The 27,880-nt window shown below is 42.4% G+C and overlaps 2 protein-coding genes across 4 annotated transcripts; both read left to right on the top strand.

Annotated features, from left to right (window-relative positions):
- Nucleotides 1–63: 63 nt before the first annotated feature.
- On the top strand, nucleotides 64–9,015 carry senp2 (SUMO specific peptidase 2). 3 transcript variants are annotated; one of them, XM_036540899.1, is made up of 20 exons: nucleotides 64–243; nucleotides 569–811; nucleotides 1,175–1,230; nucleotides 1,612–1,730; nucleotides 1,930–2,008; nucleotides 2,344–2,431; nucleotides 2,537–2,696; nucleotides 3,008–3,114; nucleotides 3,819–3,839; nucleotides 4,367–4,452; nucleotides 5,147–5,204; nucleotides 5,340–5,424; nucleotides 5,525–5,593; nucleotides 5,908–6,060; nucleotides 6,609–6,740; nucleotides 6,984–7,187; nucleotides 7,289–7,368; nucleotides 7,516–7,600; nucleotides 7,704–7,799; nucleotides 7,996–9,015. In XM_036540899.1, exons 2-20 carry the CDS (start codon nucleotides 645–647, stop codon nucleotides 8,056–8,058), a joined length of 1,908 nt encoding a protein of 635 aa, XP_036396792.1. In that variant the 5' UTR covers nucleotides 64–243; nucleotides 569–644; the 3' UTR covers nucleotides 8,059–9,015. The 3 variants fall into 3 exon arrangements, with proteins under 3 accessions (XP_036396792.1, XP_036396791.1, XP_036396793.1); XM_036540898.1 differs by lacking the exon at nucleotides 64–243 and having other exon boundaries at nucleotides 503–811; XM_036540900.1 differs by lacking the exons at nucleotides 64–243; nucleotides 3,819–3,839 and having other exon boundaries at nucleotides 503–811.
- A 4,836-nt stretch (nucleotides 9,016–13,851) lies between these two features.
- tra2b (transformer 2 beta homolog) lies at nucleotides 13,852–23,750 on the top strand. The gene is made up of 8 exons (XM_036540478.1): nucleotides 13,852–13,968; nucleotides 17,499–17,644; nucleotides 18,250–18,409; nucleotides 21,453–21,641; nucleotides 21,740–21,855; nucleotides 22,225–22,338; nucleotides 22,704–22,777; nucleotides 23,411–23,750. The coding sequence occupies exons 1-8, from the start codon at nucleotides 13,936–13,938 to the stop codon at nucleotides 23,419–23,421; spliced, it is 843 nt and encodes a 280-aa protein (XP_036396371.1). The 5' UTR covers nucleotides 13,852–13,935; the 3' UTR covers nucleotides 23,422–23,750.
- The last annotated feature ends 4,130 nt before the right edge of the window (nucleotides 23,751–27,880 follow it).

Here is a 27,880-nt window from a genome sequence, read left to right on the forward strand (position 1 = left end):
AAGTCTGTCTCCTTGTGAAAGCCTGCGGTTCGTCCTTTAATCGATGCCCCCGTCTCTGTTGTCTCTTGAGTTTTTTCTGGGATAGTTCTGCAAAATAAAATCCACACTCCCCTTATGTTAAAAAAAGTAAACGTACAGTTCAAGTCATTAAAATAGACAAGGTGCTTTTTGAATACAACTGTAGTAGTTCTTGGACACGGACGAAGAATACCGGTTCGGAGGTGGCATCGGTACCTCACTAGGGTAATGTTAACAGCCAGACTATTCATTTAGTCTAAAATCTCCTTCTAATTGCCCTGCTACTTCTGGAGGTTCAACTGTTTAGAGTCGTTATTTCGTAACAAGGTCCAATTAAACTAGCTTCTTTCTAAATCCACAGCCTTTCTGTCAAACCGATCAGTGTAACTTAAGGTTAGTTAAGCGTTACTTAATTAAGTACTGAAGTTTTTCACCAGCCACTGCTACTGCTGATGGCTGTAACGTTAAGCTTCTACGGGAAGTTGCTCATGACGTAACATCCCAAACTCGCTGCCGCTTGTTGGGGTACGAGTTTATTTTATTCTTATAGGTTTTGTTTAAAAAAATCCTGACCAGACCTGGCATTGACGGACGGACGGGTGCCGGTTTTCTCCTGGTTGTCTGGGATGTATGAATGGATAGTTGACGGCATATCGTCGTTTTTCGGACCTCACACTGAGCAAAGGTGTACGAGCTGGCCTAGGAGTAACAACCGACCGACACCATCCTCGGCGAGTCGTGGCGTGCCGCGGCGAGAGATCCTCCCAAGGCCGGCTAAGCGGCACTACCAGAGGTCCGTGTGCGTAGCGAGTTTGGAAGAATGAATAAGTTAGCCGCTAGCCACTAACCAGCGCGTTAGATTGCTAGTCATTGTACTTAAACGTAGCTATCTAGCAAAGTAAACAAACCATCTAATGTTAGCTAATTGGTGAAAATAGAAAGCGATAACGTGCACAAAAACTTTAATTTGTTATTTCATGAAAAGTTGCAGTTAATGCTTTGATGCATGGGTTTTGCATTGTACGTTGAGGTGGGTTTCTAGCTAGAAAGCTTTTTAACAAGAAAGCTTGCTGTCTGCTTATATTGTAAGTTCTGTTATCTTATCTTTCAATCGCATGGTACGTTGGGCACACATTTGTTTTCGTGTTATTTATAGTGTTCACGCATCGGGTGGCAGAACTGAATGTTTGGAGATCAAAAGACCCAAAAGAGGTAAGTTTAGCCTAGCTTCAAGTGTAGCGTAGTTTCAATGCTTACCCTAGAAGAATACATGCATACGTATATGACCCTTCGCTGTAGACCGTAAGGCTGCTTATGCCTTCGGTGATATAAGCAGTCCCGTTTTATGAAAAAGAATGTTGTTGTTGCACCATTAAGTCATGGGTCTATTTAGTTTTGTACTTACCGCTGTGTGGATAAACCAACAAATTAACTGGTCTTATACACCTTTCTATCACTGTTTGGAAGGATGCCATAGAAACTCATATATAAATAAACCTGTTTGCCTCCAGCTCAGGTCTGGGGTTCCACATACCTGTGATAAAGGTAATCAGAGGCATAGCTAACATCACTAAGTTGTATCTTTTTGTTTAGATGTAGTAGTCAGTGTTTTCAAGAAAACAGTAGCAGGAGTTGCTGGACTTCTTCACGTGAGGAACCCATTTGTTATGGATGTTGGCTCTGAGGACCAAAGGGATTGCACTGCGAATGAGGTGTGTTGCTTATTATAAACTACTGTAATCTAGTCCACACTCAGCTGGGTGTCATTTGCATCTCCAGTGATCCTGCCTTGCTTCAGACTAACTCTCGTGATACATCTGTAATGTTGGCTTAAAAGGGCTATTAATTATCATTTAGCATATAAAAATGGTATTATTTTGGATCTTTGTAATGAATCTTGTTCCACTACAGGTCTGCCCTGAGATAGGAGTTGATGAGGTCTCTAAAAACAGTCTGAACTCATGGATCAGTAAGATGGATGTGAAGATGGGTAAGGACAACATAAAGATATTTCAGTTGGTAGATCTACTACTTGGCAGTAACTGCAAACAGTTAATTATATAGTGTACAATCATTTGTAAATCACACGTCTTAAGTGTTTTGGGCATTTTGTGTCCATTTTTTTCTGATTCTGGTAAGTGATACCTGATTCAAGTCTGCGAGAGTTGGAATGATATGCAATAATAAAGGGCCACTATTTTTTTTTTTAAAAGCGGGTATACTGATCATTACAGACCACTGACTGTGGCCATTATCTGTGCCATAAAAGCGTGAACCAATTATCTACTGCAGTCAACGTTAATGAGTGCTGCTGTCTGTCTCCAGAGAAAAAGTTGGATGTAGCGAACAATGCGAAGGATAGGTCTTCACTGCATTTTCACCCAAGCACTCAGCCTTCATCCAAAACGCACAAGTAAGTCTGTGTTCACTGATGACTTGCCTGTTTGCCTAATCTCAGCCATGCGCGGAATGAACTTTTGCACCTTTATCTAAAAATCCAAAAACCGTTCTCTTGCAGTGGGCCATTGCCATATTCAGGAAATCCAGACAAGTCGAAAGCCAGGAACAACAGACGGTCCTTCCAGTTCCTGCCCCCTCGACCTCCTCCGAGTGTCAAAGTACCGTCTGACACGGATGCCGTTGGGATGGGTCACAAACCCCGCCTCGCAGTGGAGGAGGTATATTGGGATACACTGGGGAAGGGGTGTAAGGGGGACGGGGAGGGGGGATGTTGGTTCTTATTATCTGATGGACAGGTTGCTGTTACACTATAGGGTTATGTGGGAACTAATTGCTACTTTTGTTTGCCCCACATATTTATAGGTTCTTTACAGTATTATAAGTTTGGCAGCTGGACAAGTAGTCTAATCTTATTTGTCAGAAAACAAGGAATGTTTACAATGACTAGGTATGAAATTGGGGGTAGGAGTGAGTAAGTAAGTGCCTTCTGTTCTGTAATGTAATTATGCACTGGGATTATATTTTCTAGGCTCTGAAAGAAAGTGATCGCGAGCACTACAGACTCCTGGTGGAGATGGTGTCAGAGAAGTACACCAGCAAGAAACCGCTGCCCTGCGGACGAGTGAAGCCTTTTGTGTAAGTACTGTACCATGGTTTTGGGAAACAGAAGAGATCTGCTGTAATGCAGTTAACTGCTCTGTGCATACCTCTCTACAAAATCTGCAGGTATAAGTAATACTATCATGGTCAATCATAGTGTTCCAACAACCTGCATCAGAATGGCAAAACTGTGGACGCTTTTCATATGTTTAGATGTAAAAGGCAGAGGCTCCCAATTGGCTCTACGGGCAATGCGCTTGTGTTGAGTGCAGGCTGAGCCCTACAGCTCAGGTTCAATCCCATGACAGTGGAACAAACTGTCTAAGGCCCAGGTTAGATCACAGCTGTGTCATCAGCTGAGAGTGACTGGGGTCCATAGTGGCGGAACAAACTGGGATGGGTTTGTCAGCAAGATTACCTAGAGCTTCTGCTGTTGGGAACCCTGCAACTCCCCAGGCTGCTATAGGCTGCACAGATGACATCAGTGGGGCTGCACCTATACTTTAATCAGCACTTAATTCACTGTAATGCATTCATCTCACCACTGCGCTTAATCGCAGTGTGATAAGGCTAATGTGCAAATGTCAACTGCGAAAACAAAGAGGAAAAAGTAAAAAAAAAAAAAAAAAAAATGGCCTTTTGTCGTGCATTGCTTTCCATTATTCATATTTTTGTGTCATGTGAATTACTTTTGTTTGCGCTGGTTTGAATGGCTGTCATTTTTGGGTGGTGGGTGTCAGGGTGAGGCCAACTCCTCAGGGGTGAGTGGATTTTTTTTTTAATCTATATATTCATTATGTAGGATGGCCGTGGAAGGTTCATACATAGCTCATTTTTGAGAGTGTAAAATCATGTCTGTCACTAAGCAACAGATCCACCACCCTCAGACATCCCAGTCAATTGGATCACCTGATGATGCACACACAACCCTAGGTGACAAAACAACATAATATGAAAAAAGCATGAGCAGCTTCAAGCCAGCAGGAGTAATTGCATTTTTCTGCTAGATAGGCGTAACTGTAAGTAATTCTGACAAATAACAATAGCTCTGGCATGTTTCACATGCAGACCAATTAATGACACTTTCACTGAAACAGCTTGAGTTTGAATCTGTCATAGTACAACACGAGTTTAGAGCTTGTCTGATGCAATGCTGGAGTAAGAGCCCTGCATGCATTTGTGATTCTAGGAATCCTGGGCGTGGAACGGAAAAGCTACCCGCTGAGGTTTTTGCCAGGCAGGATTACTTAGATTTCAACCTCTTTTTTTTTTTTTTTTTCTTTTTTAGATCACCTCTCCCAGTGGACATGCACAGACCAACCATAATTAGCAAGACCTGTAATGGTGCTACCACCAAGCCTGGGCCAATGAAAGGTACAGTGAGATGGCTCGGGGCTGCTACTGGAGAGCTGTTATCTGTAGATCCTCTGCTCTGGAGTTGCTTGCCATAGACAATGTCTGTTGTCCCTCTAGACTGAAAACCAGCTTACTAAGTTTTTTTTCCTGTTATATATAAACATGGTTGTGTTATATATATTTTGTTTACTTTTTATTTTTTCTTACTTCTTTGTTTGTTTCATCATTTTGGAACTTTATTGGGTTCATTCTGCCAGGGATAGGGGTGGGTGGGTTGCCGAGGGTTACCTCATCTCACTGCTCTCAGGGACCCTGTGAGTTGTCTGGCATCTGTGAGCTGCTCAGGTGATGTCAGTGAAGTCGTGCCTGCCTTCCAGTTGGCGTCTGCTTCACTGTGGTGCACTGTGGGACTTGTAGTGTGAAAACCATCGGCATCAGGATCGCATTTGTCTTGCTTCGGCATTCTTACATGACTGCAGGGGTCGTCACAGTTAGTGACGAAGAGTCTAAGTGGCAGTTCAAAACAGGGTTGCACAATCTTGAAAAAACAAAATTACAAAATGTTTAAAAATTGGTTACTTGAAATGTAAGGGACCTTTTCTTAGTGCAAGGCAGAATCTTGTGCAGGCTTGAATTGTCACCAAATGCTGAAATGCACTTTTTGAACTCAAAAATAATTTTGTTTGCATGGTGCCCATGTTTGTATTCACAGCCAACCCCAGTGTTTCAGTCTGGAGAGATGTCTCCTCTACAAGACAAAATACAGACAGGTAATATGACTTTAATTTTTGAGAAGCAAGAGAAGAAAGTGCATTAAAAATCTGCATGGTGTTTTTTTATCATACTGGTGCTGTCTTAATCCCCCCCACCTCCCCACCCTATTTTCATGAATCCCACCTCTGTAGTTTCAGACGGGTGGACACGAGTCTTGGTAAACCCAGAAGTTCAGAGATCGGAAAAGTGGACAGCAAGCATACCATGAAAGAAAAGGTGAGGACATGCAAGCTGTAGTCAGGCTCTCTGTCTCATTGATTTTATTTCTGAGTGGAACCTCAGTGCTCTAGCAGTACTCATTCCCCTTTATTTGCAGACTGAAGATGTGCTTTCCGGCTCGACGTCACTGCAAGTGACAGCACAGTCACAGAAACCTGCAGTACTGGTGAGCGCCATCCATACAACCCATAACTTGTAGCTCCCTGAACAGGGTTTTAAACGACTGGCTATTGGATCAGTTGACTTTGATATTGAATGTGGCCTCTTGATGGAGGTTGGGTGGGGGCAACATGACAGAAATTAGTTCAATCATAAGTCGCTTTTGAAGTGGGAAATTTCAGAAAACTATCAGATTCTCTGATCATTAACTTGACAAAGATAATGATGTATAATTGACGTGATTGTGATTAAAGTTCCTTTGGTTCTGGCTACCCGTGGCCCCAGCCCATGTCTCGAGCGGTTCCATTTCCTCTTTCTCAGAAGCAGACCTCGGACGTTGACCTATCGTCCGAAATTGCAGCCCGTTTGAACCTTGTGGACCGTGAGCCTGTGGTCCCCGCCACACCCGCAGCCCACCCAGAGAGGCCGGCGGCTGACAGTGGACGGGGGCCGGAGTTCCCCCGGCTCACCAAGGTGGGCGGCTGAGGCCAGCTTCCTCTCTCCCACCGCCACCCGTCCTGCCACAGACAACCTGCACCTCTGCCACTTTCTGCCCCTTTTCCTCTTTGGCACTTTCTGTGCTTAAACGTATGGTCCACCAAATTCAACACGTGTTTACTCATCTTGGATATTGTCAGTATTGGAGGAAATTTTATCAGTTGTTTTCTTTTCCCAGTAAATATATCCAGAGTCTTGTTTTTTCAGCTTGGTCTGGATGCCAAGTGACTGGTTGTATGTGGACAGTGGGCTGGTTGCATGCAAATGTACTTAAATATATCCATTATGTTAATGGTGAGCGCTACTTAGTCATGGGTGTGGCTTCTACAAACTGACATTGAACTGTCTGTAATCTGTTTGCTTTTCCACAAACTAGACCAAAACTAAAAAGGTTATATACCCAAGGACAAGGTGATATACCCGTCAACAATTAAGGAAATTAGCCTGTGGACTGGTTATGATTCAGCTAATGTATATAACTGTGATGAACGTTCTCGTCTGACATATTGTGTGCTCTTTGACAGGAGATGCTGCAGGAGGTGAGTGCAGCACTGGGTCAGAAGGACCCAAACCTGGTTCTGAGCAGTGCTTTCAAACTGAGGATTACCCAGAGAGACCTGGCCACACTCCGGGACAGCAGCTGGCTCAACGACGAGGTACTTGCTGTTCCTGCGGCTTCACTCCTTCTCCCGCCTGTACCATCCTGATAAACTAAATGGCAAAGCTTCAGATGAAACGGGACAGCACATAGAGGTGGCATTTAAAAGTAATTTCAAACAAATTAATTTGGCTTTAAAGGAAGGAATTGATCTCTCCATCGGAGTAATCATTACTGTGGCATTCTCAGATTCTCAGTCGTTCATTCACCGGTGTGTTTTATTCCCACTTGTATCTCGCAGGTGATCAATTTCTACCTGAACCTGGTGGCATCTCGCAGCGAGCAGGAGGGGGGCAGGAAGGTGTACGCCTTCAGCACCTTCTTCTTCCCCAAATTGCATGGAGGAGGCCATACGGCCGTGCGGCGCTGGACCAAGGCCGTGGACCTCTTCGTCTATGACATCATCCTGGTGCCACTGCACCTTGGAGTTCACTGGTCTCTTGCTGTGAGCACCTCCCGTTCCTTTAAATAAAATAAACTGTAATAAAAATCACTACAGTTATTGACAATGACTTACACATTTTGACTCTGTTTGTTATCCCTAAGGTTATTGACTTAAAGGCAAAGTCTGTGAAGTGTTACGACTCGATGGGCCAAAGACATGATGAAATCTGCAGACTCTTACTGTAAGTGCACGCGAGTCCATTCTCGAGTAGATAGTAACTGTGGAGCACCTGATGTAATGTAGTCTGACAGTGAAGAAATCTCTAATGTTTTTATTTATATATTTATTATGTTTATTTATGTTACTGTGATACATGTCTCTTGCCAAGGCTGTACTTGAAAGATGAGTACAAGACCAAGAAGAACAAAGATCTGGAAGTCTCCAAGTGGGAAGTGACTAGTTTAAGGTCCAACGTAAGTGCAGATATATATTGGAATAATTAAAAAAAAAAAAAAAAAACTGTACTAAATTTCCTTGTTTCCCATGATGCTTGATGGTTTTCTGCTGTGTTGGTAGGAAATTCCTCAGCAAAACAATGGCAGTGACTGTGGAGTCTTCGCCTGTAAATATGCTGATTACATTGCTCGTGGCTGGCCTCTCACTTTCACACAGGTACCATGTGTTCACATCTACAGTGGCTTACATTGTAGTTGCGACGAGTTTTTGTTTTTTTTTTTTGTTTGCCTTTTACTTGTTTGCTTCTGTTGTTGTTCGTGAAGTGCTTCTGAACATTGCTTCTGGCTGTTTTGTGTTGAAGTTATCGGTTATTTTAAGCTGTGATTGACTTTTCCTGTTTCTCTGCCCTCAGTCACACATGCCGTACTTCCGGAAGAGGATGATCTGGGAGATCCTGAACCGGCAGCTGTTGTAGGAGGGAATGTTGCCATGCAATACGTTCCTGCCCGACAGCGGTCATTCCAGGCACCAATTACGGTGTGACCAAAGCACAGAGCCACCCAGCTGCGGTTTTCTGTGTCAACCACTGTACAGGGTCTTTGTATTACGAACACATGGAAAGTGATAAGCTAGTACTATTATTATTAATAATAATTTATTTTAAAGCTGATTGTGACATTGGCTTCACTTCAGAATTTCTTTTTTGCTGAGAGCTGAGAGTTGAGTCTTCATTTGTGTTTTTGGGGAGTGGAATGTGACATACGGTGTATGGTGCTGGTCTAGCCTGATGCTGGCCGTGGTTTTGAGCACTACATCCTTTATGTGCATTTTCGGAAGCGTAGCTAGTCTTTCGAGGGAATCCCGCAAAACCAGAATCACGTCTGTCCATTGAAACTCCCCGAAAAGGTTAAGCAAACATAGCAATAGCAGAGTAAATGAATGACCTTGTGGGACTTGATTCTGGTAGCCCTAAATCCTTGGAGCTGGAAATTTAGTCTTTATTTTTTGTGCCTCTACTTGTATCTGGGCTTATGTGCCTTAACTGTACCACAGATAAACTTGTGTATATATTCAGTGTTAAATTAATTTATCATTTCAAAACACAATAGTAATATAATCTTCATTTGCTCACTATTGAGTTGTGTTTGACCTATGAAATTAACCCAAGTTATGCTTTCTTTGCAATAGCTGCATACTGACAACTAGCGAGAAATGCTCTTTAGTGAACAGCTCATTTTTGCTATTTTTGTGGAATGTCGCCCCCGCCTTCCTCTGTCCAGATAAGCATATTTTTTTATGCAACTTGTTTCTGATGGACTTTGATGGCACAGAAGTTCAATAATGAGCTGATGACAAAGTAAAAACAAACCTGAACATGGTACAGTTACAGAATTGGTGGATGATTCCTTTGCATTCAGCATTATTATAGAGATAGGGCCATGTTTTTTTTTTTTTGTTTTGTTTTAAACAGGAATGTCTTAAAAATGAAATCTTTAATTTATTTGAAAGTGACAATATTTCTCTTGTATAAATTTGTCTCTTCAATATATAAGTAAAGTCATATTAAGTATGTTGATTTCCTGTTAGTATTACACCTTTGTTGGGAGATCAGTGTACCATATACTGTATGTGATGTATAGACAGTGTATGCAAGACTTGGACTCCCACTCTGAGTGAACCTTTTTCTTGGGAGTCAGTGTCATGTTTGTATGTATTCATGCAGAAATTTCCTTTGTCATATTTTTGTAAATAATAAAGAAAACACCAAATTAGGCCATTTTTCTGCATGTTTAAGTGTTAATGCACAACGGTCCAGACAATACAGTATCCATCTAAAGAAAATTGTGGCCCTTGCTGAACAGTGTTTTTAGAGAAAACGGCATTACATCATTTAATCCATGAATTACCGTAAAATCTCAATAATGACATATGGCGTCACTGAGTAATTAGCCCAGACATAAACTTTTTTGTTAGAGAGGTTTTGAAGAAGACTGCCTCTTTTATCTTCAGCCGTTGTTGAGAGTGGCTAAGCAGATTAACTCAGGTTTTACCGAAATAAGGATGGAAGTGAAGAATTTACATGGGATGCAAACCACCCAATGGCTAATATGCATGACAGAAATTACTGTAATGTCCCTTTGTAACACACTCACATTGCGCGGAACTGCTCTGAAATTTCTGTAAATATCAATATGCGTGACTCACTGTCACCCGGTGCACTTTGATGACCTAATACCAGTGATTAAAATCACACCATCATGACACAGCGAATTCTGCTTTCATCATTGTGGTCACACAAGCTAAAGTTAAGCCAAACTGTTTACGCTCACCGAAAAAAATGTTGAAGGAAACAACATGTCCGGCAGTGCACTCAGACGTCTGTGGCCCTGATTCATGATAGAGTCACATGATGGCTGGGCATCTGGGAGAGCCGCCCACGTGCACCCTCATCCCAGAATACAACTGCCTCTTGACAGGACAAGTGCCGCAATGACCCTGCGGAAGAAAGCAGACATCCCAGCGCTGGTTAACCTTCAACAAGAAAGGCTGATGAGTCACGGGGCACCAACTGCGCTCCCGCATATCGTCACTTCACAAAGTGGCCTCCAGATCAGCAAACAGAACCTGTGTGAAGTGGCCTCAAAAAAGAAGCTGCCCGTGGGTGGCTGGATGTGGCCGGGGGAAATTTGTGGCACTTTGCAAGCGAAGGTCAATCAACGTGCCCTAGCCATGGAGCTATTTGTAAATACAGTCCTTTTAAAGAACACGTCATAAAATGCCTCCTCAAACCACAAATCTGGTTTGGACAGGCATGGTTTTTACTTCAATTCAACATCTCAAGGAAATGTGGGAAAATATAGAGGTGATGTGTTTTACTGGCGAGAATATATGTGTATGTACAAGTATGTTTATATACAGGTTTATGTAAATGTCTGCATGTATCCTGGGTTGATGGTTTGTGAGTTGTGGGAAGGACCAGGGCTTGTAACACAAAGACAGCTGAGTTCATTCCCACACACGGTGCTGCTGTTGGGTCAGGAAGTACTTAGCCGTAATCTAGCCTTATAACATGTGTGATATGTACCGTATGTAAGTTGCTGTGGATGAGAGTGACTGCCAAGAAAATAATGTAAAGCATTTTTATAGCCTTAATTTCTAAGCAAGTCATGCAGGCTTTTCCCCTTGAGTTTAAGTGTTTATTAATGTTTTCTCGTAGCAGGGATACATCTGGAGAACTGAGTGATTGCCCAATGCAGATTGAGTTGTGTGACCAGAAACTTTGGAATACATTGCACATTACAATACAAACAGTATAATTTACAGCAAATAATTCTGAATGTCTTTGTGTTACATTTATTTGTTGGTAAACTTTTCATTCATAGATGTTAGCCCCTTTTTCAAAGGAAAATAGTGAATTACTTATTGAACCCTGTACCCAAAGCAATACTTTCAGAATTACAGGATTGATTTCTTATTGTACACACTGTGGTAAGATAATATTAGTATGCTCCACTAAAGGTGATAACTAAGAATTTAATTTGGCTATAGATAGCTTTCTTTTGAAGTATCTTGAAAGTCTAGGATTGATGTTTGTAACTTGTGAATGGAAAAAATATATTGTTTAATGTAGTAACTAAAATGTTAAAGTTTTAGGAACATCTTTGCTTTCAGATGAAAGTACTTGAGCCTTGAATGAATGGCATCTGAGCTCCAAGATGACTCATTCACCCCATAACCACCCCAGCCATTAGTCTGGCAATAGCCCAGGTTAAGTATGGATGCAAACATGGTTCAGGAAGCTAAAGTATTGCTGTGGCACCATGAAACACCCCTAGGCTGAACAGAACACATATTTTTCTTTGCGGTTTGCAAGGCCCATAGGCTGGTCGTGTGTTCTTCATCCACAGACAAGCCAGCAATGAAGCTTTTGCTGTAATGGAGAGTGGGCTGGTAATATGTGCAAGTATGTTTTTGTGAGAAGTTCAAATGTCTGAGGTTTTTTTTTTTTTTTTTTTGCCAGTTCCACAGCATCAAAGCCATCAGGCTGGAACATACCCAGATCAACAGTGCAACTGTGAGGAGTCAGCTGCACAGTCATTGTTTGCAGACTACACAGGGGCCCTGTGTTCACCACAGTTCAAGCTTAAGCTTGACAGTTGCATGGCTATGTGACCACACCCATAAATATGCAGGCATAGTGACAGTGTGGGGACCTTTCATTTGGAATGTAGTCTACCCTATGAGAAATACCATAAACACAACATGTTGACAAAGTTTACTGTAAAAATACAAATGCTCTTGGATGTTTTTAAAGGTGATGCTAATTGCTGGTGATGCTGTTCTTGCTGTTCTTGACTATGTAGAAAGCTGATGCAGCTAATATACTGCACTGTGACTGTTGTTTCGATTATTACTGTTGTATGGTGATTTGTTTGAAAGAGTGCTGATAAACTAACCATATTGTATTGTGTGACGTATGTACATATTGCAAACTACAGCTAGCCTCACACTTGTTTTGTGTAGTGTTTTTTTTTTACTGTTGTTCAATGGTAGTTTGCACTTTTTCATCTTATCATCTATGTTTAAATTTACATTTTGTCACGTAGCAGAAACTCCTCTTCAGAGCAAATCACAAAGAGCAAGTACAAAATGCTCTAATGTTTTTTTTTAGGGTGATGGTTAGGGACCAGAAGCACAAGGACTTAGCTGGGATGTGGAGAAGCTCAGTCTGTGCTGGGTTAAACCTCAGGTGATGATTAGACAACCACAATGAGACATCAGCCTGGCAAGCCAAGATTGATGGGATTTAAGTGTCAGAGGTGGGTAAAGAGAAAACCATTAAATGCCACCAGTATAACAATGGTATGAAAAACTATGGGAAACTGAGTGAGCTTGTGTACAGTGAAAACAGAAGATGGCCAAGTACAGACCCCTGGGGAACTCCTGTCAAAGGGTTACAAGAGGTTGATGCAGCACCTCTCCAGACCAACTGGTAGAAACTCCCACTGGTAGCATGACATCCGGGTAGGAAGCGTGTCTGACGACTGACTGACCCACTCAGTATCCTGCCATAATGACTTTTTAAATTGCTCTGGATAAGAGCATGATAAGTAAAACTGGTATTCATAATATTAAATTCCTGAGACCTCATTCACTGCATTCCAGCAAGAAAATATGTGTCCTCATACAGGCCAAAAATACATGTATATGTACACATATGCTTCTGTATGTGCCTGCACATACTTTGGGTTGGTGGTTTGTTAGTTGTGGGAAAGACCAGGGCTTATAGCCCAAAGGCTGTGGAGTCAATTCCCTTGTTGGGTGCTGCTATTGCACTCTAACCATACTCTAGCCATATAAAGTATGCAATATGTAACCTATGTAAACTGCTCTGGATGAGTGTCTGCTAAGAAAATAATGTAATTAAAAGCAGTTTTGTAGCTGCCATTCCTAAGTAAGTCAGGCATTTTTTTCTGGAGATTCAGTGTTTATTTATGACTTACCAATAACTAGTTCAGAGACATCTGTAGAACTCAGGTCTTTATGCTGACCATTTAACGTCTTTCTTGCAGACTGCTTATGTCAGGATGTCACCACTTGCCAGATATGAAGCTCACTGAATGTTTGTGTGGTGACCTGGGTCAGGGTGCAGCATCTAGGGCTGAGAGGCCAGGCACATGGTTGTCTAGACTCTATTAGCGAAATGTAAAACGATCTAGTTTGGTTGCATCTAAAACCCAACAGGAAACGTCTCACAGATGTTCCGCGTATTTCGCATAATGGTAGCCTAACAATGCTGCAAGCCTGTGACTGGCACAGTAAACCAAACTTTCTCAACCCTGTTCATAGCAATTATTCTGAAATGTGATTGTTGGGGTCGCTTTCATTTCAGTACATAAACTAAAGGCAAACAGTCAAATATCCACGTGTGGAATCAGTCACGCTTCAATTATCTACTCTAAAAGAAATGCAGCGGGTGGGAAACTGAAGAACGTGACATAATTTGCAGTTGGACACTTTTTCCAACGGAATCCAATACAAAAACAGCAGTCTGCGCATGCAGAATCAGACTAATCATTTTCAAAGCGGAAATACAGTAATAGCTACACGTGATCAGATAAGTGCAGCGCCTTGCAATTGGACGCACAGGAGTTCCAATGCACAGCTCTCACGCTCAGCGTGCAAGGCGGGGTATATCCGGGATGCAGCGCGCGTTTTATTCATTTTAACCCGTCACTTCCGCAGCAGACGCATTACGTCAGTGTGGAAGAGAAAGCAACGAGGAGACAGCTCGAGAACGGCAGTCTCGCTGTAATTTAGACTAATTGTAAATAATCTCACGCAAGAGGATATGAGCGACAACGAGAAGGATTTCGTTGAGCGGGTGCGTAAAATGAAGCATTCGATGAAGAGGATTTCGAGTGTATTGATTGTGTGAAGGCAGCTAGCAGGAGGGTTTGTCGTTAGTTTTCCTTTGCGAATGCTCTGCCGCCGCCATTTCTGTCTTCAGGCCCGAGACTCATCGGCTCGAGCCAGTTTTTTTCCCTTTCATTTTGATTGGTCGGATCAGCCGTCGGTCACGGGAGCTCGCGCTGGGTTTCGGCCAGCCATTCCAATGCTCGGACCTGCTTTGTTCATTGCTAGGAAGTGCGGATTGGGCGTATTTTTAGCTAACTGAAAGATAAGATTAAGTTTGACTAATTAACTTTTGTGAGCTGAGTCAATTTATCCGAAATGGCGTTTGAGCTAGAAACCAATTACCAGTAAATAACCTCCCACCCCCAACAATACCAAGGCGAGCTAACCAATCGCTACACGCAATATTAGCATTAGCTGGCTATCTAGGTACCAACTAACATGAGCTACTCCTCACTGTCTGTACACGTTGTGTTTTTCACGGTCCGGGTAAAAAAAAATGGCCACGAACAGCGAGAATGAACACCCAGTGGGTCAAGAACACGCATTTCAAAGATATTTAGTCGATCCGAACCAAGTCGTTGCGGGGCTACTACAAAGCAATGCCAGTGTGTGTAGGTAGCTATTCGGCTAGCTAACAGATCCAGCCCAAGAGATTGCAATAGCAGCATGCCTAGGTAGTATAGCAGTGTAACACTCGTTATTTCTTAATTGTATTCTACTATTTGTATTTGAATTAAACTTTCAGGTAGCCAGCAACTTAAAAAAGCCCAGGCCGTCGAGTTCGCTGATTTAGCTGGTCAGCTAAATCGTGCGCTGCTCTGTCTAGCGTTTATTTTTTCTGATTTCTATCATGGTTTAATACAACCTACATGTGCATTTTTGTAGTACCAAAGACAAAACAGAAACTTCGTATTTTGGTCTGACGGGTGAGCCACTTTATGGTTACGCTGTCCTAACTGCACCACGTGAAAACCGTGGATAACAATCAACCATTTGCTAGAAGCCATATGGGGAAAACTAATAAAAAAATTGGGACGGTTTCAATTGAAAGGTGCTAAAGACTTTGATTATCGATTATAATCGTCGATTGTCATTTGTTTTTGGTGAAACTGAAAACAGGGCCTTGATGTTGACGCAACGTTGCGTGTCAGCAAGCGACTCATTGAACTACGCCCGTATAAAAGGTGCATCAGAACATTGATTTCAGTCTAATTCTGTATTTGATCATTATGTTATGTTTTATCCCCCCATTTTGCAGATTTTGTAAGTGAAGAATGGTCGGCGTGGTAAATACCGGACCTTTTCACAAACACCGTATTGTGCTGAGCCCCGTTAAAACCTAGCTAGGCCCTCACTATGTAAACGCATGGTTAGAAAGGCACGCGCAATCATACACAACATAAGTATTAAAGTAAACACAAGTAATACTAAAGCTTTTGTGCAAAATATGGTGGGTAGCCGTTATGATCAGTAATTAAAATATTTTGTTTGTGTATTAGTGGTAGTTAAAATGTGTATAGCTGCCTTTTCTCTAAGTTAATATAGCTAACAATACTTACATCTCATATCTGTACTGCAGTAGAAGGTCAAACTAAATGTTTGGCAGTCTTTAGATAAATGTTAAATTAGTTTTTTGAAAGGGCATGATACCTTCACAGCATTCCCTTTAACTGATACAGGCTCATTATGCCATTTAATCTGACTGGCAAGATAAAAGGGTTAATTTATGTATTGGTTCAAGGGCCCTTGTTTGCAGTCTAGGAAGGGAAATGCATTCCCCTGTCCATAAAATATTCCTGTATGTTATCAATCTGGATTTGTAATGGGGAATGCGATCACACAGGTTTCTAGTACAGTACTAGGGTCATCATGGCTGTAGCTAGTATGATAGATTCAGGTATTGTAGAATAACTAAGCAGCGAGTCTTGAATGGGGTGGAAGACCAGCGCTTAAAAAGCCTTGGTCAATACTATGATTAGAATGTACTTATGAAATTTCGTGTATTTCATGCCAACTGTTGCCTGTTTCAGTTACAGGTAATGCATAATGTGTTGACACTTGAAATTGGAACTTGATGAGAAAAGTTTCCTTGCCCTTGAAGTTCCTTTATTTTAAAAACTCACAACCTATTTGTGATGGCTAAAACACATTTTACTGTCATGATTAACTAATTATATTGGTTTTCAGATTCAGAGGGGATTGGTTTTTGTCCAGAAGTGGCTTTTTTAATGGTCATTTTGAGTACCCGAAGCGTCATGATGCCAAAGCAACTGAAGTTTTCGTCTCTCGGTCATTGACGTGAAGATGCGACATGGTCTTCAGAGGCCAATCCCATGTTAGAACCATTTCAGACATGTCTAATCTATCAGCTTTCATGGTCAAAGCAAGAGCCTTTTCTTCCTTATTAGGGGGTTTATCAATTTCACAGTGAAGAGATGCACTGAATTAGAATAGAAATAAAACGTTTAATCAGACTTATTACCGTAAAAATTGGATGCACATGCATCATAACCTGAGGGACTCAATATGACCACAGCATTTAATATCCTCTTTGAAGTGTGACATTTAATTCTTTTCTTCATTGCCATGTTTTAGCTCATTATTTGGGATTTGTAGTATTGTATGTTTTGCCAGCATTGTTTTCATTTGACCTGTTTTTCCAAATCTGTTTGTATTATTCAGGCTCGTATGGAGCTTTAAGGATAACTGGCTCTTGGGGATGCAATTTTTTATGACTGTGTAGTTTTATAAATACATTCTTCATCCTTTTCTTTTTTTGTTAAGGTTAAGGTTGGAAGAAGGAAAATGCGGAAGAAGTCAAATGTCAAGTTTTTAATGAGAATAATGTGAAGTGTGAAGCTGAATTGAGAATGCATGCTAATTGTGAGGAGGAAAAAGAAGTTCCCACATGTAGAGTGTATTGGCAGTGTGAGAAATGGGGGAAGAGGAATGAAGTCAGAAATTTGAAACTGAAGAAAGAAGAAAAGGAATGTTTTTGAAGTTATGAAGTTATGAAGTTAAGATCAGAAGTAATCGGGGATAAGATCACTGCGCTAAGTAATTCCTAGTCTGTTTATGTCCCAGTATGCTTTCTCTGTGTAAGCGTGCATGCATTTATCTGATCTAACACCCATACACAGGGTACTTCATGTTAAGATATTAAATGAGTGAAATCGACTCACTGATCCATATTGCCTTTTGCAAAATGATCAAAATTATATACTCTTACAGTATACAGTTTCATTTGGCACAAATATTGCAGGCCTTAAGATAATTCATCTGGTATACTGTTTATAGTTGTGATTTTATAAGAAAAAAAAAACCCTGTGCAGTTGGATCAATTTATTAGCATTCAATAAGCTTATATGGGATAAGCCTGTAAGTGGTGTACAGTAATATGAAGTAGAATTTGAAGACATGAGATTTGAAGAACATGCTGGCTCCTGGCTCTCTGCTGTTTGGAGCCTGACATTAATATCGGTGTGGTTGGTCTAGGAGTCCCGCTCCGCCTCCAGGAGTGTGAGCCCAAGGGGGTCGGGGAAGTCGGCCAGTCGTTCCCCGGCCCAGTCTCCGGCTCCATCCAAGGAGGGGTCCCGCCACTCCCGCTCCAAGTCCCGGTCCCGCTCCAGGTCCAAGTCCAGGTGAGAGGCTCCCCTTCGAAGTGCATTTGCCTGCGTTTAAGGGATCTTGTGTGTGTGTGTGTGTGCGCGCGTGTGTGCGCGCGCTGTGGTGCTGGGGACATGAGATGCTTGTTAGAGATGGGAGTTTAAGGCTTGAGAGAGACAGTTCAGATGGATTTTCACTGGAGCGCCTAATCTGAAGTCAGTGTCTTCTGCAAATGTAGTTTGTGTGTGTCAGTGGCCCTGAAAGTAAATTAGTAGTCTGGGGTAAGGTGAGAAAGGGCTGGAGGGTGATTAGTAAATTTAAAAAAAATTGTACCAACATTACAACAGACTCTGCCATTTTTTTTCTATCTTTAAGTGGTCTTTCTTCCTTATACCCCAACTCTCCAGCCAGGTTAGGGCTTCTGCTGCAAGTTGTCTCTACAGCTGGCCCCGGCTTTAGCTGTTTAAATGTCAGCCAGTACCGCAGCGCTGCCAAACCACAGCTGAAATTGCACACTTTAAAAATGAGCTCATGACTCGGGGTTTGCTTGTGTGTGCGCGCCGGACAGGACGGGTGCGGAGTTTCGCTGAACGTCCCCCCCTGTACCCCCCCCGGTTTTTTCCTCTGTCGCCCCCTGCAGGTCTCGCTCCCACCGCAGCTCGCGCCGGCACTACTCGCGGTCCCGGTCCCGCTCGCACCGCCGCCGGTCCCGCTCCCGCTCCTACAGCGGGGACTACCGGCGCCGCCGCAGCCACAGCCACTCGCCCATGTCCAACCGCCGCCGCCACATCGGCAACAGGGTGAGTGTCCCCGCCCCCACCCTACCCCAAAACACGCCGCCCTCCCTCCCTCCTCCCCCTCTCACCTGTGCTTAACGCGTGTACGGTCACACCGGTGTGATTAGCCGTTTAGTGCGGATGGTCAAGCCGGTGCAATTCGAGCAGTAGATTGGAAACAGGAAACGGTGATTTAACGTTAAAGTATAGCACACGTGGCGGTGAAAACTGTGAAGCTTAACGTTAATGAAAACATAAAACCATGTAACGTAACACACATGCATGCTACACAGCAGAAAATTGCGCGCGAAAGGGTTAATGCATGCTGATGCGGTGCGGCTGCCTGCAGTACGGCTGACGCAGTGCGGCTGACCGCAGCGGTCAGTTCCGATTCTTACCCGTGTTTGCTTCCCACCTCTTCAAGGGATTTATGAAATTGTCTTCGGTAGAGCCTACCAAAGCATACCAGATGACTTTGGTAGGTCTCTAATTTAGATATAGCGAGTAAAGTTCAGTGGTCAGGCTGACATTTCAAGAGAATTCTGTGGTTGCTCTGTGACTTGATGATCAAGGTCTGGCTAATACGTTTGACAAGTGTGAACTTGTCTTGTCGTTGTCGCCCTGCTTAAAAGGTCGGTCACAGATTCGGACTAGCATGTTTAGAATGGGCTTTCATCATCCCCTTAGTGCTTCTGTGTGAAAAGTCTTGTCTGTTTGCTTGCAGTGCTGTTCCAGTACCATTCGGGAAGTGCCAGTTATGATTTTTAATTTGACTGTTTTATCTGACTTTCTCAATACCGTATGTTGTGTGTTGGTATAGAATTCGTTCTAAAGTATAGATCTGGATTAAAAGAAAGAAATGGCAATATAATCCTATTTCTGAAAATGAAAGCTGTTTTAATGTGACTTGCTAATATGTGTCATAGATTGACTAGATAGCCAATGTTGTGAAACTAACCTCTGAACTAATGAATGGGAAGATATACTTGTTACAGCTGGCCAACCACAGTTTCATAGCTAGCTAGTTCTATAACAAAGCAATATTGTTTAGTCACATTCTGTAAAAACCACAATGGTGGCTCATTTTTACAATATTATCTCTTTGCAGGAAACCAAAAAAATCTCCTCCCTGTCTTCCTTAAAACACGATAGTATGTATTTTCATCCAAAAAAAACTGTGGCATTCATAAGACTTTATGAATCGCATATGCAAAATTCTTGTAACCCTTTAATCTAGTGAGTTTGTAATTGATAGTATGGCTGCCAAGCAGTGCATGAGCACTGTGATTGGAGTAGCCAAAATGTCTCAAGAATACCTCTGTGCTGTGTGTCACTCTAAATTTCAATGAAACACGGCTCCACTGACCAACTCAGCCTTATCAAGTGATTAACAAGTACTTGCCAGCTACACTTATTTTATTCTGTATATCTTGCTATTCAAATCCGTTTTGTTAGGACATTAGTACCACGTTGATTGCTTTGCATTAGTAATTTTGAGGTTGAATTGTTGCATCTACAGTTTAACAAAGCTAGCCAGAGAAAGCCAACAAGCTAGCTAGGAAGTGTGCCAATGGTTTGCCTCAGCAAGAGAGGCGGTTTGGTCTGCATTGTGACAAAGCGAACTAATTTTGTTTAGCTCACTAACCTGGTTTTATTTCTAGCTAGGTGGCTAGCCAGCTGTCTTGCCCTCAGCTTGGTTCAGGCATTGTTGTATTTGTATTGTTCCCTTCATGTAGACTGATGGCCAAAAAAGTCTGAATAGTAATAAACAGAATGCAGTGTTATAGGCATTTGCCACCTTGATTTGTATTGTAAAGGAGATTTGAACTTGATCTCCACTTTTCTTCCCCCAAAACAATCTGGAGTTGCATATTTCATTGCTTAAGTTTGGAGGCACGTGTACTACTGTGAAAAAAGGACAATCAAAATTGCAGCTGAATTTGACTATTTGTAGCTGAAACAGATCCAGGTGAGCATTTACTTGTCAGCAGTTTACCGCTGCAGATGGTTGGACAGCGTTAGAACACAGCAACCATATTGTCCATATGCGCGACCAAAAACTGATCAGTAGTTGCCCAGCTGGGCAACCACGTTTGATAGTAATCTGATTCAGTTTCGTGCTCAGAGTATCATTGACCGCTGAACAATAAGGTATTTCAAGCTACATAGCTTGGTAATGTTTGCTTGCGACATTTGCTTCATGAGCCGAAGTTGCTTGGAATGTTAATTGCAGGGAAGTCAGATGGATGTTGGCATCAGACCAGCCTGTTGTAGTTAACTCGGACTGAGTCAAACAAATGTGTGTGCAAAAAACACTATCCATTTATTGTAAGTCTTCATCAGTTTCAGTCTATAAAGGTGCTCTTCTATTTATCATAAATTGTTACTAGTGGAATTATGATGCCCACCACCATTATGCTTTCTTGGGCTTAGTAGGTGTACTGAATCTTAAGGTACATGATTCATTTTCTGCCAAATAAATCGTTTTGTGTAGTCCAGAGTGATCAATCTAAACAGCCACTGCACACATTGAATTGCAAATCCAACGTTCATGTCAAGGGAAAAGTTGGATCTTTCATTTAAGTATCAACTTTGACAGGTTATTTGGATTAATTTACCTAGTCGGTGTACAGTTTAGTTGGCTAATATGTCCACAAAAGCGTTATTGAAAAGCTCTCAGCAGAGACTTAACTTATGATGGTGACAGATTTTTCCATTTTACAGTTTCCTGCCCCAGCTTAGACATTTCAATATCCAGGCTATAAGGAAGGAAAGTTATTGCCAAAACCCTAACTCCTCTTCCCAGTCAGCTTTCAGAAATAAGGCAGCTGTCAGAACACGCTGTAGTGTGCTATCTGAATATCTTGGTGTATTGGCGTTTGGTATTTGATTGTAATGTGTAAATGGAAGTGGTCTTGAAACTGTTTTCCCCATAAGGCAGTGAGTTTTAGCACACTGGTTTGCTCTCACACTGATGGTGCAAGGCTCCCGGCATAGAGGAATGTTTGGAATATGTGATTTTGAAAAGGTCAGTCATGTAAATACCTGCATTTACATCACCCGATAGGCCAACCCGGACCCAAACTGTTGCCTGGGTGTGTTCGGCCTCAGCCTGTACACCACCGAGAGGGACCTGAGGGAGGTGTTCTCCAAGTATGGCCCGCTCACCGACGTCAGCATCGTGTACGACCAGCAGTCCCGGCGCTCCCGGGGTTTCGCCTTCGTCTACTTCGAGAACAGAGAGGATTCCAAAGAGGTGAGGCTTCTTTCCCCCTCTCCCTTTCAGTTTGGAGTTGAGTTTTTTTCCCCTGGGTTCAGCGTTGGTGTTTACCGCAAAGCATTGTTTGTTTTCAGGCTAAGGAGCGTGCCAACGGCATGGAACTTGACGGTCGGCGGATCAGAGTTGACTTCTCAATCACAAAGAGGCCGCACACCCCCACGCCGGGCATCTACATGGGACGGCCAACATAGTGGGTCCTCTTTTTACTTTCGCAGGAGTTTTAAAAAGAAGCGCCACACTTCGTAAACTTCATTTCTCTGCGTTTGTCATGTCTGTCCCTGGATCACTTGAGGTTGATGAATATTTTTCCCCCCCCTATTACAGTAGGTAAAAGTGTAGTGAAGAATAGTGAAAGTTTTGTGAAGAATACTAATTACAGGCATTTGCCGTGTGGGTGGGATGGTACTGTTGTTTCTTTGAAGGTAAGCAGAAGAAAAAAGCACTTAAATTCTTGCAAGGCCTAAAGGAAAGTACAGGCTGTGCAAGGTGTAAAAATTGTCAGTTGAGTGTCCATGTCCAGTGCTGCCCCTCTCACCCTACCCATGATTCCTCTGTGCAGCGGTGGTGCGGGAGGCCCCAGCGTCAGCCGGCGCTACTCACGGGATTACTATGACCGAGGGTACGACCGGGGCTACGATCGCTATGACGACCGCGACTACTACAGATCTTACAGGTGAGTCAACTAAACAGGCCAGCACTTGAACCTGGAAGTTTTATGTGCGCTCTGTGATGGGTGCTTTGAGTACCAAACAGATTTAATCCGGTGACTCATTTCTTAGTTGGAGTCCGGTGACTAATTTCCTTGTTGCAGTTCTTTTACTCTTCAATTTGGTTGATTAGAAATTCCTGTCTGGTGTGTCAGTCGTGTGTGTTAAGACAATATTATTTGATGCCGGTCAGCCTCTCTATTTTAGCAGGGCCTCTTGCATGTAACGTTGCTAAGCAACAACACAAACCTGTTTAATTGCCTTTCTTCCCGAGTTTGATCGGGACTTTATCTGCTGAAGTGCTGAGCTGTATGTAATAATGTGATTGCAGGCGCAGATCCCCCTCTCCATACTACAGTCGAGGGGCGTACCGATCCAGATCCCGGTCGCGCTCCTACTCCCCCCGTAAGTACAGCTCACAGGCATGCGCAGCCCATCCCCCACAGATACAGTTCTGTGTTTCAGCCCATCCTTCTGCTGGCTTTCTGTTTGGCCTCTTGGTTATCTGTCTTGTACCTAGCTGTGGCACTGATGGAGCAGTCCTGTGTGCTGCACAGCTGAGAGTCATTAGATGCATCATGGTTTTGGCATGGGTGTCTTCAGTAATGGGAGGGGCTCATGCCATAGCATTGTGTCCATTACAGCTGAATTAATCTCACCACCTGATGTGATTAAAAACATCAGTTCGCTCAGTGCAAATTTACTGAAGGATTTATTTGCGAGCGCAGGTACAGATCGCTATACCGTAGCAGGGGAAATCGCAAGGAAAGTGTAATTAATGACTGGTAATTTATTTGAGGATAACCGTTAAATTTAAGTTACATTAATTTGTAATTTCATGAGGGGGAGGGAATGTCGTAGAGCATTTCTGCTGACACAGCTTAAGTGTAAGTTGAAACCAGTATAGCTGATCAGTGGTTCTGGTATTGCTCCACTGCTGCAGTGTCCCAATAATACAGTCAGAATGTTGCTATTTTGAATGAAAAGGATATCCTGATTGTTAGGCCTTGGTGTGTGATGAGTTTTTTCTTTCCGCAGGTCATTACTGAAGAGATCAACGTAAGGAGCTTCCTTCTCTGAAGATGTTTGTACTCAGTGGGGTGGCAGAGGTTGGGTTAGGGGGAAGGGTCACATTGGGTAAGGATTGACTTCGTTTAGTGTATGTACCTGACAACAGGACTTTTGCCCCGGTTGTAGATGTGCTGTGTTTATCTATTTGATGCATTCTGTGCTGTATTTTTCTCCCCCATTTTTATTGGTAAATGTATGCAAGTACCCCCTTTTTGTTTTGTAAACGACAAGCTTCTGGTCAGGGCAGTAAAAGTGCGGTGCTCGTCTAGACCAGTACAGTGTGTGTATGCTTTTAAGTCAGCAGTATTCAAGCAATAAACTGCTTCTTTACACTATCTTGTGTTCCCTTTTCTTTTCAAGTGCCTTGTTTTGCTTTTTTTTTTTTGACCTGGTTCCCCTCACTTTTTCAGTAGGTGTTAGTGGTATTTTGCAGTCAAATCGCTGGTCTGGCATCTCCTTTTCCTGTTAGTGCTGTCAGAGTAAAGTAGACCCTCCTCCCTGCCTCAATCCAAAAGAATATGTGGCAAGTTGTCCTAATGCTGGCAGAAGTGTGGTGGTGTATTCACTTCCTGTATATCCTTCTGCATTTCTTGTTTACTAGGATGATGACTGATTTGGTTGAAGAAAATAAACACCACTTTTAGTCAACAGTAACAAGCTTGTAAAAGACTTGGCAGTGGTAAGAGCCCTGGCTCCTGCTCCCATTTATCGAAAAATGTTTTGCCACCACAAACTTAAGTATTTTCTACGGAACCACCAGGTGAGACTACAGGCAGATAATGTAAATGGTGTTTAGAGCTGCTACTCTCTTGTACTGAAGTCATATATTTTTTTGAAGATTTGGAATTAATGGAATTAATTAATCAGTATGTAGCAACTACATATACCAATAACGTTACGTTCTTGTAGTACTTTTCGATAACTACTCATAGCATTGTGATGCACTTATTTGGAAGTCGGTCTAGGTAAGGGGTAATGAGGTAATTAATGTAATGACACATGCCAGTATAGTATTTTGAGTGTTTGCACCTGTTAAGTTAGTTCCCCAAAGTGATCAGAAGATTCATACTGGCTTGCTTCATCAATGAGTGTTTTGTTGCCCCACTGAAACACAAGCTTGCTTGAAAAGGCACTGCATTGTATGAGTGCCCAGACTTATAAATGGAGCATGCCATAAGTCAATGCACTCCTAATCTGCCTGAAGAATACAGAACATGCATCAGCTTTGCTCCTCACAAGGATTTACTCAGACTTGTTTTATTGTGGGTGAAACAGTAGCTCCTAGCCAGGAATGCTAGGAAAAGAGGTTATATCACCTGGCTTTGAAACTAAAAGCAAGACTGGACCTTGCAACAGGTGATACTGTCATACATCTTAAATTAGAGACTGTCCTCCATGCTTGCTTGTCAAGGTGGTCTTGTTAATAGCCCCAGTACCGTGCATGTTACTGGGGTAACTATGAATGTTCAGTCCTACCTGCCTTCATAAATGTTTCACACAGCAAGTGTCAAAAGATGGAACACTTTAATTATCAGCTGTGGCCTAGAAGTTGCAATGTAAAGCACGCCAACCTGTATTAAAACTCTCCAGATACTGGTAAGTGGGAAGCGGCAGATGAGGTCAAATTCATCACAGCACCTCCCTTTTTGAAAGCGTTTGGGGGTGGGAGTGGCTTTGGGCTGTGTATGTGGACACAGGTGAATGCCACAAGTGAAGGTGTAACTGCTCACTCAGCTGATGGTGGTGGGTGAGAATATGCAGCAGTCATTTGGCCGGCCACAGAGGGACCTCAGATGTGGAGCACAGGAAATGCAGTGTCACGCTGCTCAGAAAAGCACCAACTGGCATCTCCCTGCAGAGGGGTGATGAGTGGGACCAGCTATGGAGTGACAGCTTGAAGGTAAGGTATACTAGACTTGAGGAAGAGAGCTGGGAAGGCCACTGATTATTATGAAGCACCCTGGGATCTGGCATGTACATCCCCATTCTTCAGAGTAATAACAGAAACTGCCTCCAATACCTAAGACTGATGACATAAGAGTGTGTTATGTACCTATATATGTCAAGGTCTTAATAAGCAAGAGGCAACAAAATGTTTGGGGGGATAGGTAAATATAAATCTGCTGGAGTCTCAAACTTTAAAAGGAAGATCATTTTGACTTCTGCATTAGCCCCATGTTCACATAGTGGCTATTCGGTGTTGTAGAAAAGTTCTGAATACTCTCTTAAATGAAGTGCCAAAGATTGCAAAGGTACATAAAACAAGTACAACAGCAATTATGCATATGGCCTGCAGTGGTAGAGTGACAATTACATCAGAAACAATAATGACTAAATTGCATGTCATTTTCTTTTAGAGCTGTGTAAGCAGGTAAGGGTGTACAGGTCTGAATATTCATTATACAACTGGTTGAACTGTATGGTTTCTGACTACTATGAAATCCCTACATGCTCATATTTGGGTTTATGCAATACAGGGGCCAAACTACACATATCTGTTATCCCTGTTCTTTAATATTTATCCTTACCAAAGACCTGTGCGATTAAGAGCATGAAGATTTCCATGTAGTCCTACAGATTTATTATATTCAAGTAAGGAAATGGATTTGTCATGTTTAAAAAACTGAGTTGTCATTAAAATCGTTAATCTTAGTAAGTTTCACATTTCAACTCACTGTGCAGCATCGGAGTAAAATACATTTATTTAAATAGCCGGATAGTGAAAGGATGCGGCCAGTCTGGAAGATTCAAACATCGTGCAATTCCTACAGGAATCTACGCGTAAAACGTAATGTGTTAGCGATATGTTAACAGTATGCGGAGGGTGCGGCGATTCCCTGCTGCAAGCTCCATTTGCAGGTCAATTCTGAGGCCCACGGCGCCGCCATTTTATTGAAACGACATCCGCGCAAATGTAGTCTAAATATGTTTGACTCTCGAACATTCTGCAATTAGTCAGATTACCTTGGGGAAAGAAATAAAATGACAAAGGATTAAGATAAGGCTTAACGATTATTCAGTGCATTGATATAAGAAACAGACGACTCTTAAATTCATTTTAGAAAGTAGGCGTATCGCGTGCATTTTGTGCAGACAATATTTCGCCCTCCAATTTTGTTTATGCCTTTGAAGAAGATGAATTTAAATAATTAGTGCCTTTATTATTTAATAAATTCTGACGCCTAATATGCATATTTGGTAAAACTGAATTTCTTCTAGAGCTACTAACTTAACAGCTCTGGCGATCTCTTAATATACTATTTATCCACCTTGCTGAAACCTACAGTCCCCTCACACTCCAGCAGTATACGACTTCCTTCACCCGTCTGTCAATTCCTCTGCCATTTACGGGGGCGTGTTCTTCTCGCGTCGAGAAGGCCCGCTTGTCTTCTGGGAGTAAATGGTGGAGGGCTTAGTCAAACGGGGAACCCCACCTCCGTATCCTTCAATCAACCCACCCTTCTACGTACGACGAGAAAGGCGCACAGGGAGAGGTACGCTGCCATGACAGGCAGGGAAGATCATGGCAAATGGAGTCCCCCCCCCCTTCCTCCCCAAACTGTATACATGGTGCCGCAAGGCCTGCGCTCTCAAAGACATGTCCGGAATGCCGGTTTGCGTCGACGGTTACCTGCAATTTCTGGAATTAAAACAAATGTTGTATTTTCTCACCCCCAATATCGTAGCTGTGTGTTTTCGGGAGGAGAGAGACGTAGTAATGTCGTTTCTCTCCATTTACCAATTGTGATCGGATGGCAATTTTGAAACGTTTCAATATAAATTTATACGTAAATCCTGCCTCAAGGGATCCACCGTGCATGCTAGTTTTCATTTTAGGCGAACTAAAGTAACTTGGTTTGACTGAATTGGTCAGGTTTACCGCCCGTTATGGCCGTGCCCCGTAACTCCTTCGTAAAATTTATAGTTCAATCTATTATTGTAGGCTACTTATTTTTATTCATAACTGCTGTTTACACAAATATAGGCACTGGCATCAGTTGATTAGGCTTAGTTAGTTGTATGGCCTTTAATTTGATAGGATAATTAAATATCTTCAATGTATTCAGATTATTAATTTCGTCACGAGGCACAATTGAACAAAACTCGAGACAGACATTTTTATCAGCATGAGCAGGTCTCCTATATAGCTAAATTCATTATTATTATTGTATTTGTTTTGATTTTTAGGAATAGGCCTAATAGATAACTATCAAGACATACGAAAGCCGGATCAGTATTCAATTAACAGCTCGGTCGAACCAGTTTAATTGAGCTCAGTTGGGATAAAATACAGCAAACACGCTAGGTCCCCAAGACCAAGACTAGGAAACACTACTCCAGAATAAGTACTGTACCCTCCCATTAGCGCTACACTACTGCTACTATTTAAAGGGTCTGAATGAACGACCTTGCTGACTCCCACATCCCACCTCTTGA

The sequence above is a fragment of the Megalops cyprinoides genome, chromosome 11, assembly GCF_013368585.1.
Source record: "Megalops cyprinoides isolate fMegCyp1 chromosome 11, fMegCyp1.pri, whole genome shotgun sequence".
Lineage (NCBI taxonomy): Eukaryota > Metazoa > Chordata > Actinopteri > Elopiformes > Megalopidae > Megalops > Megalops cyprinoides.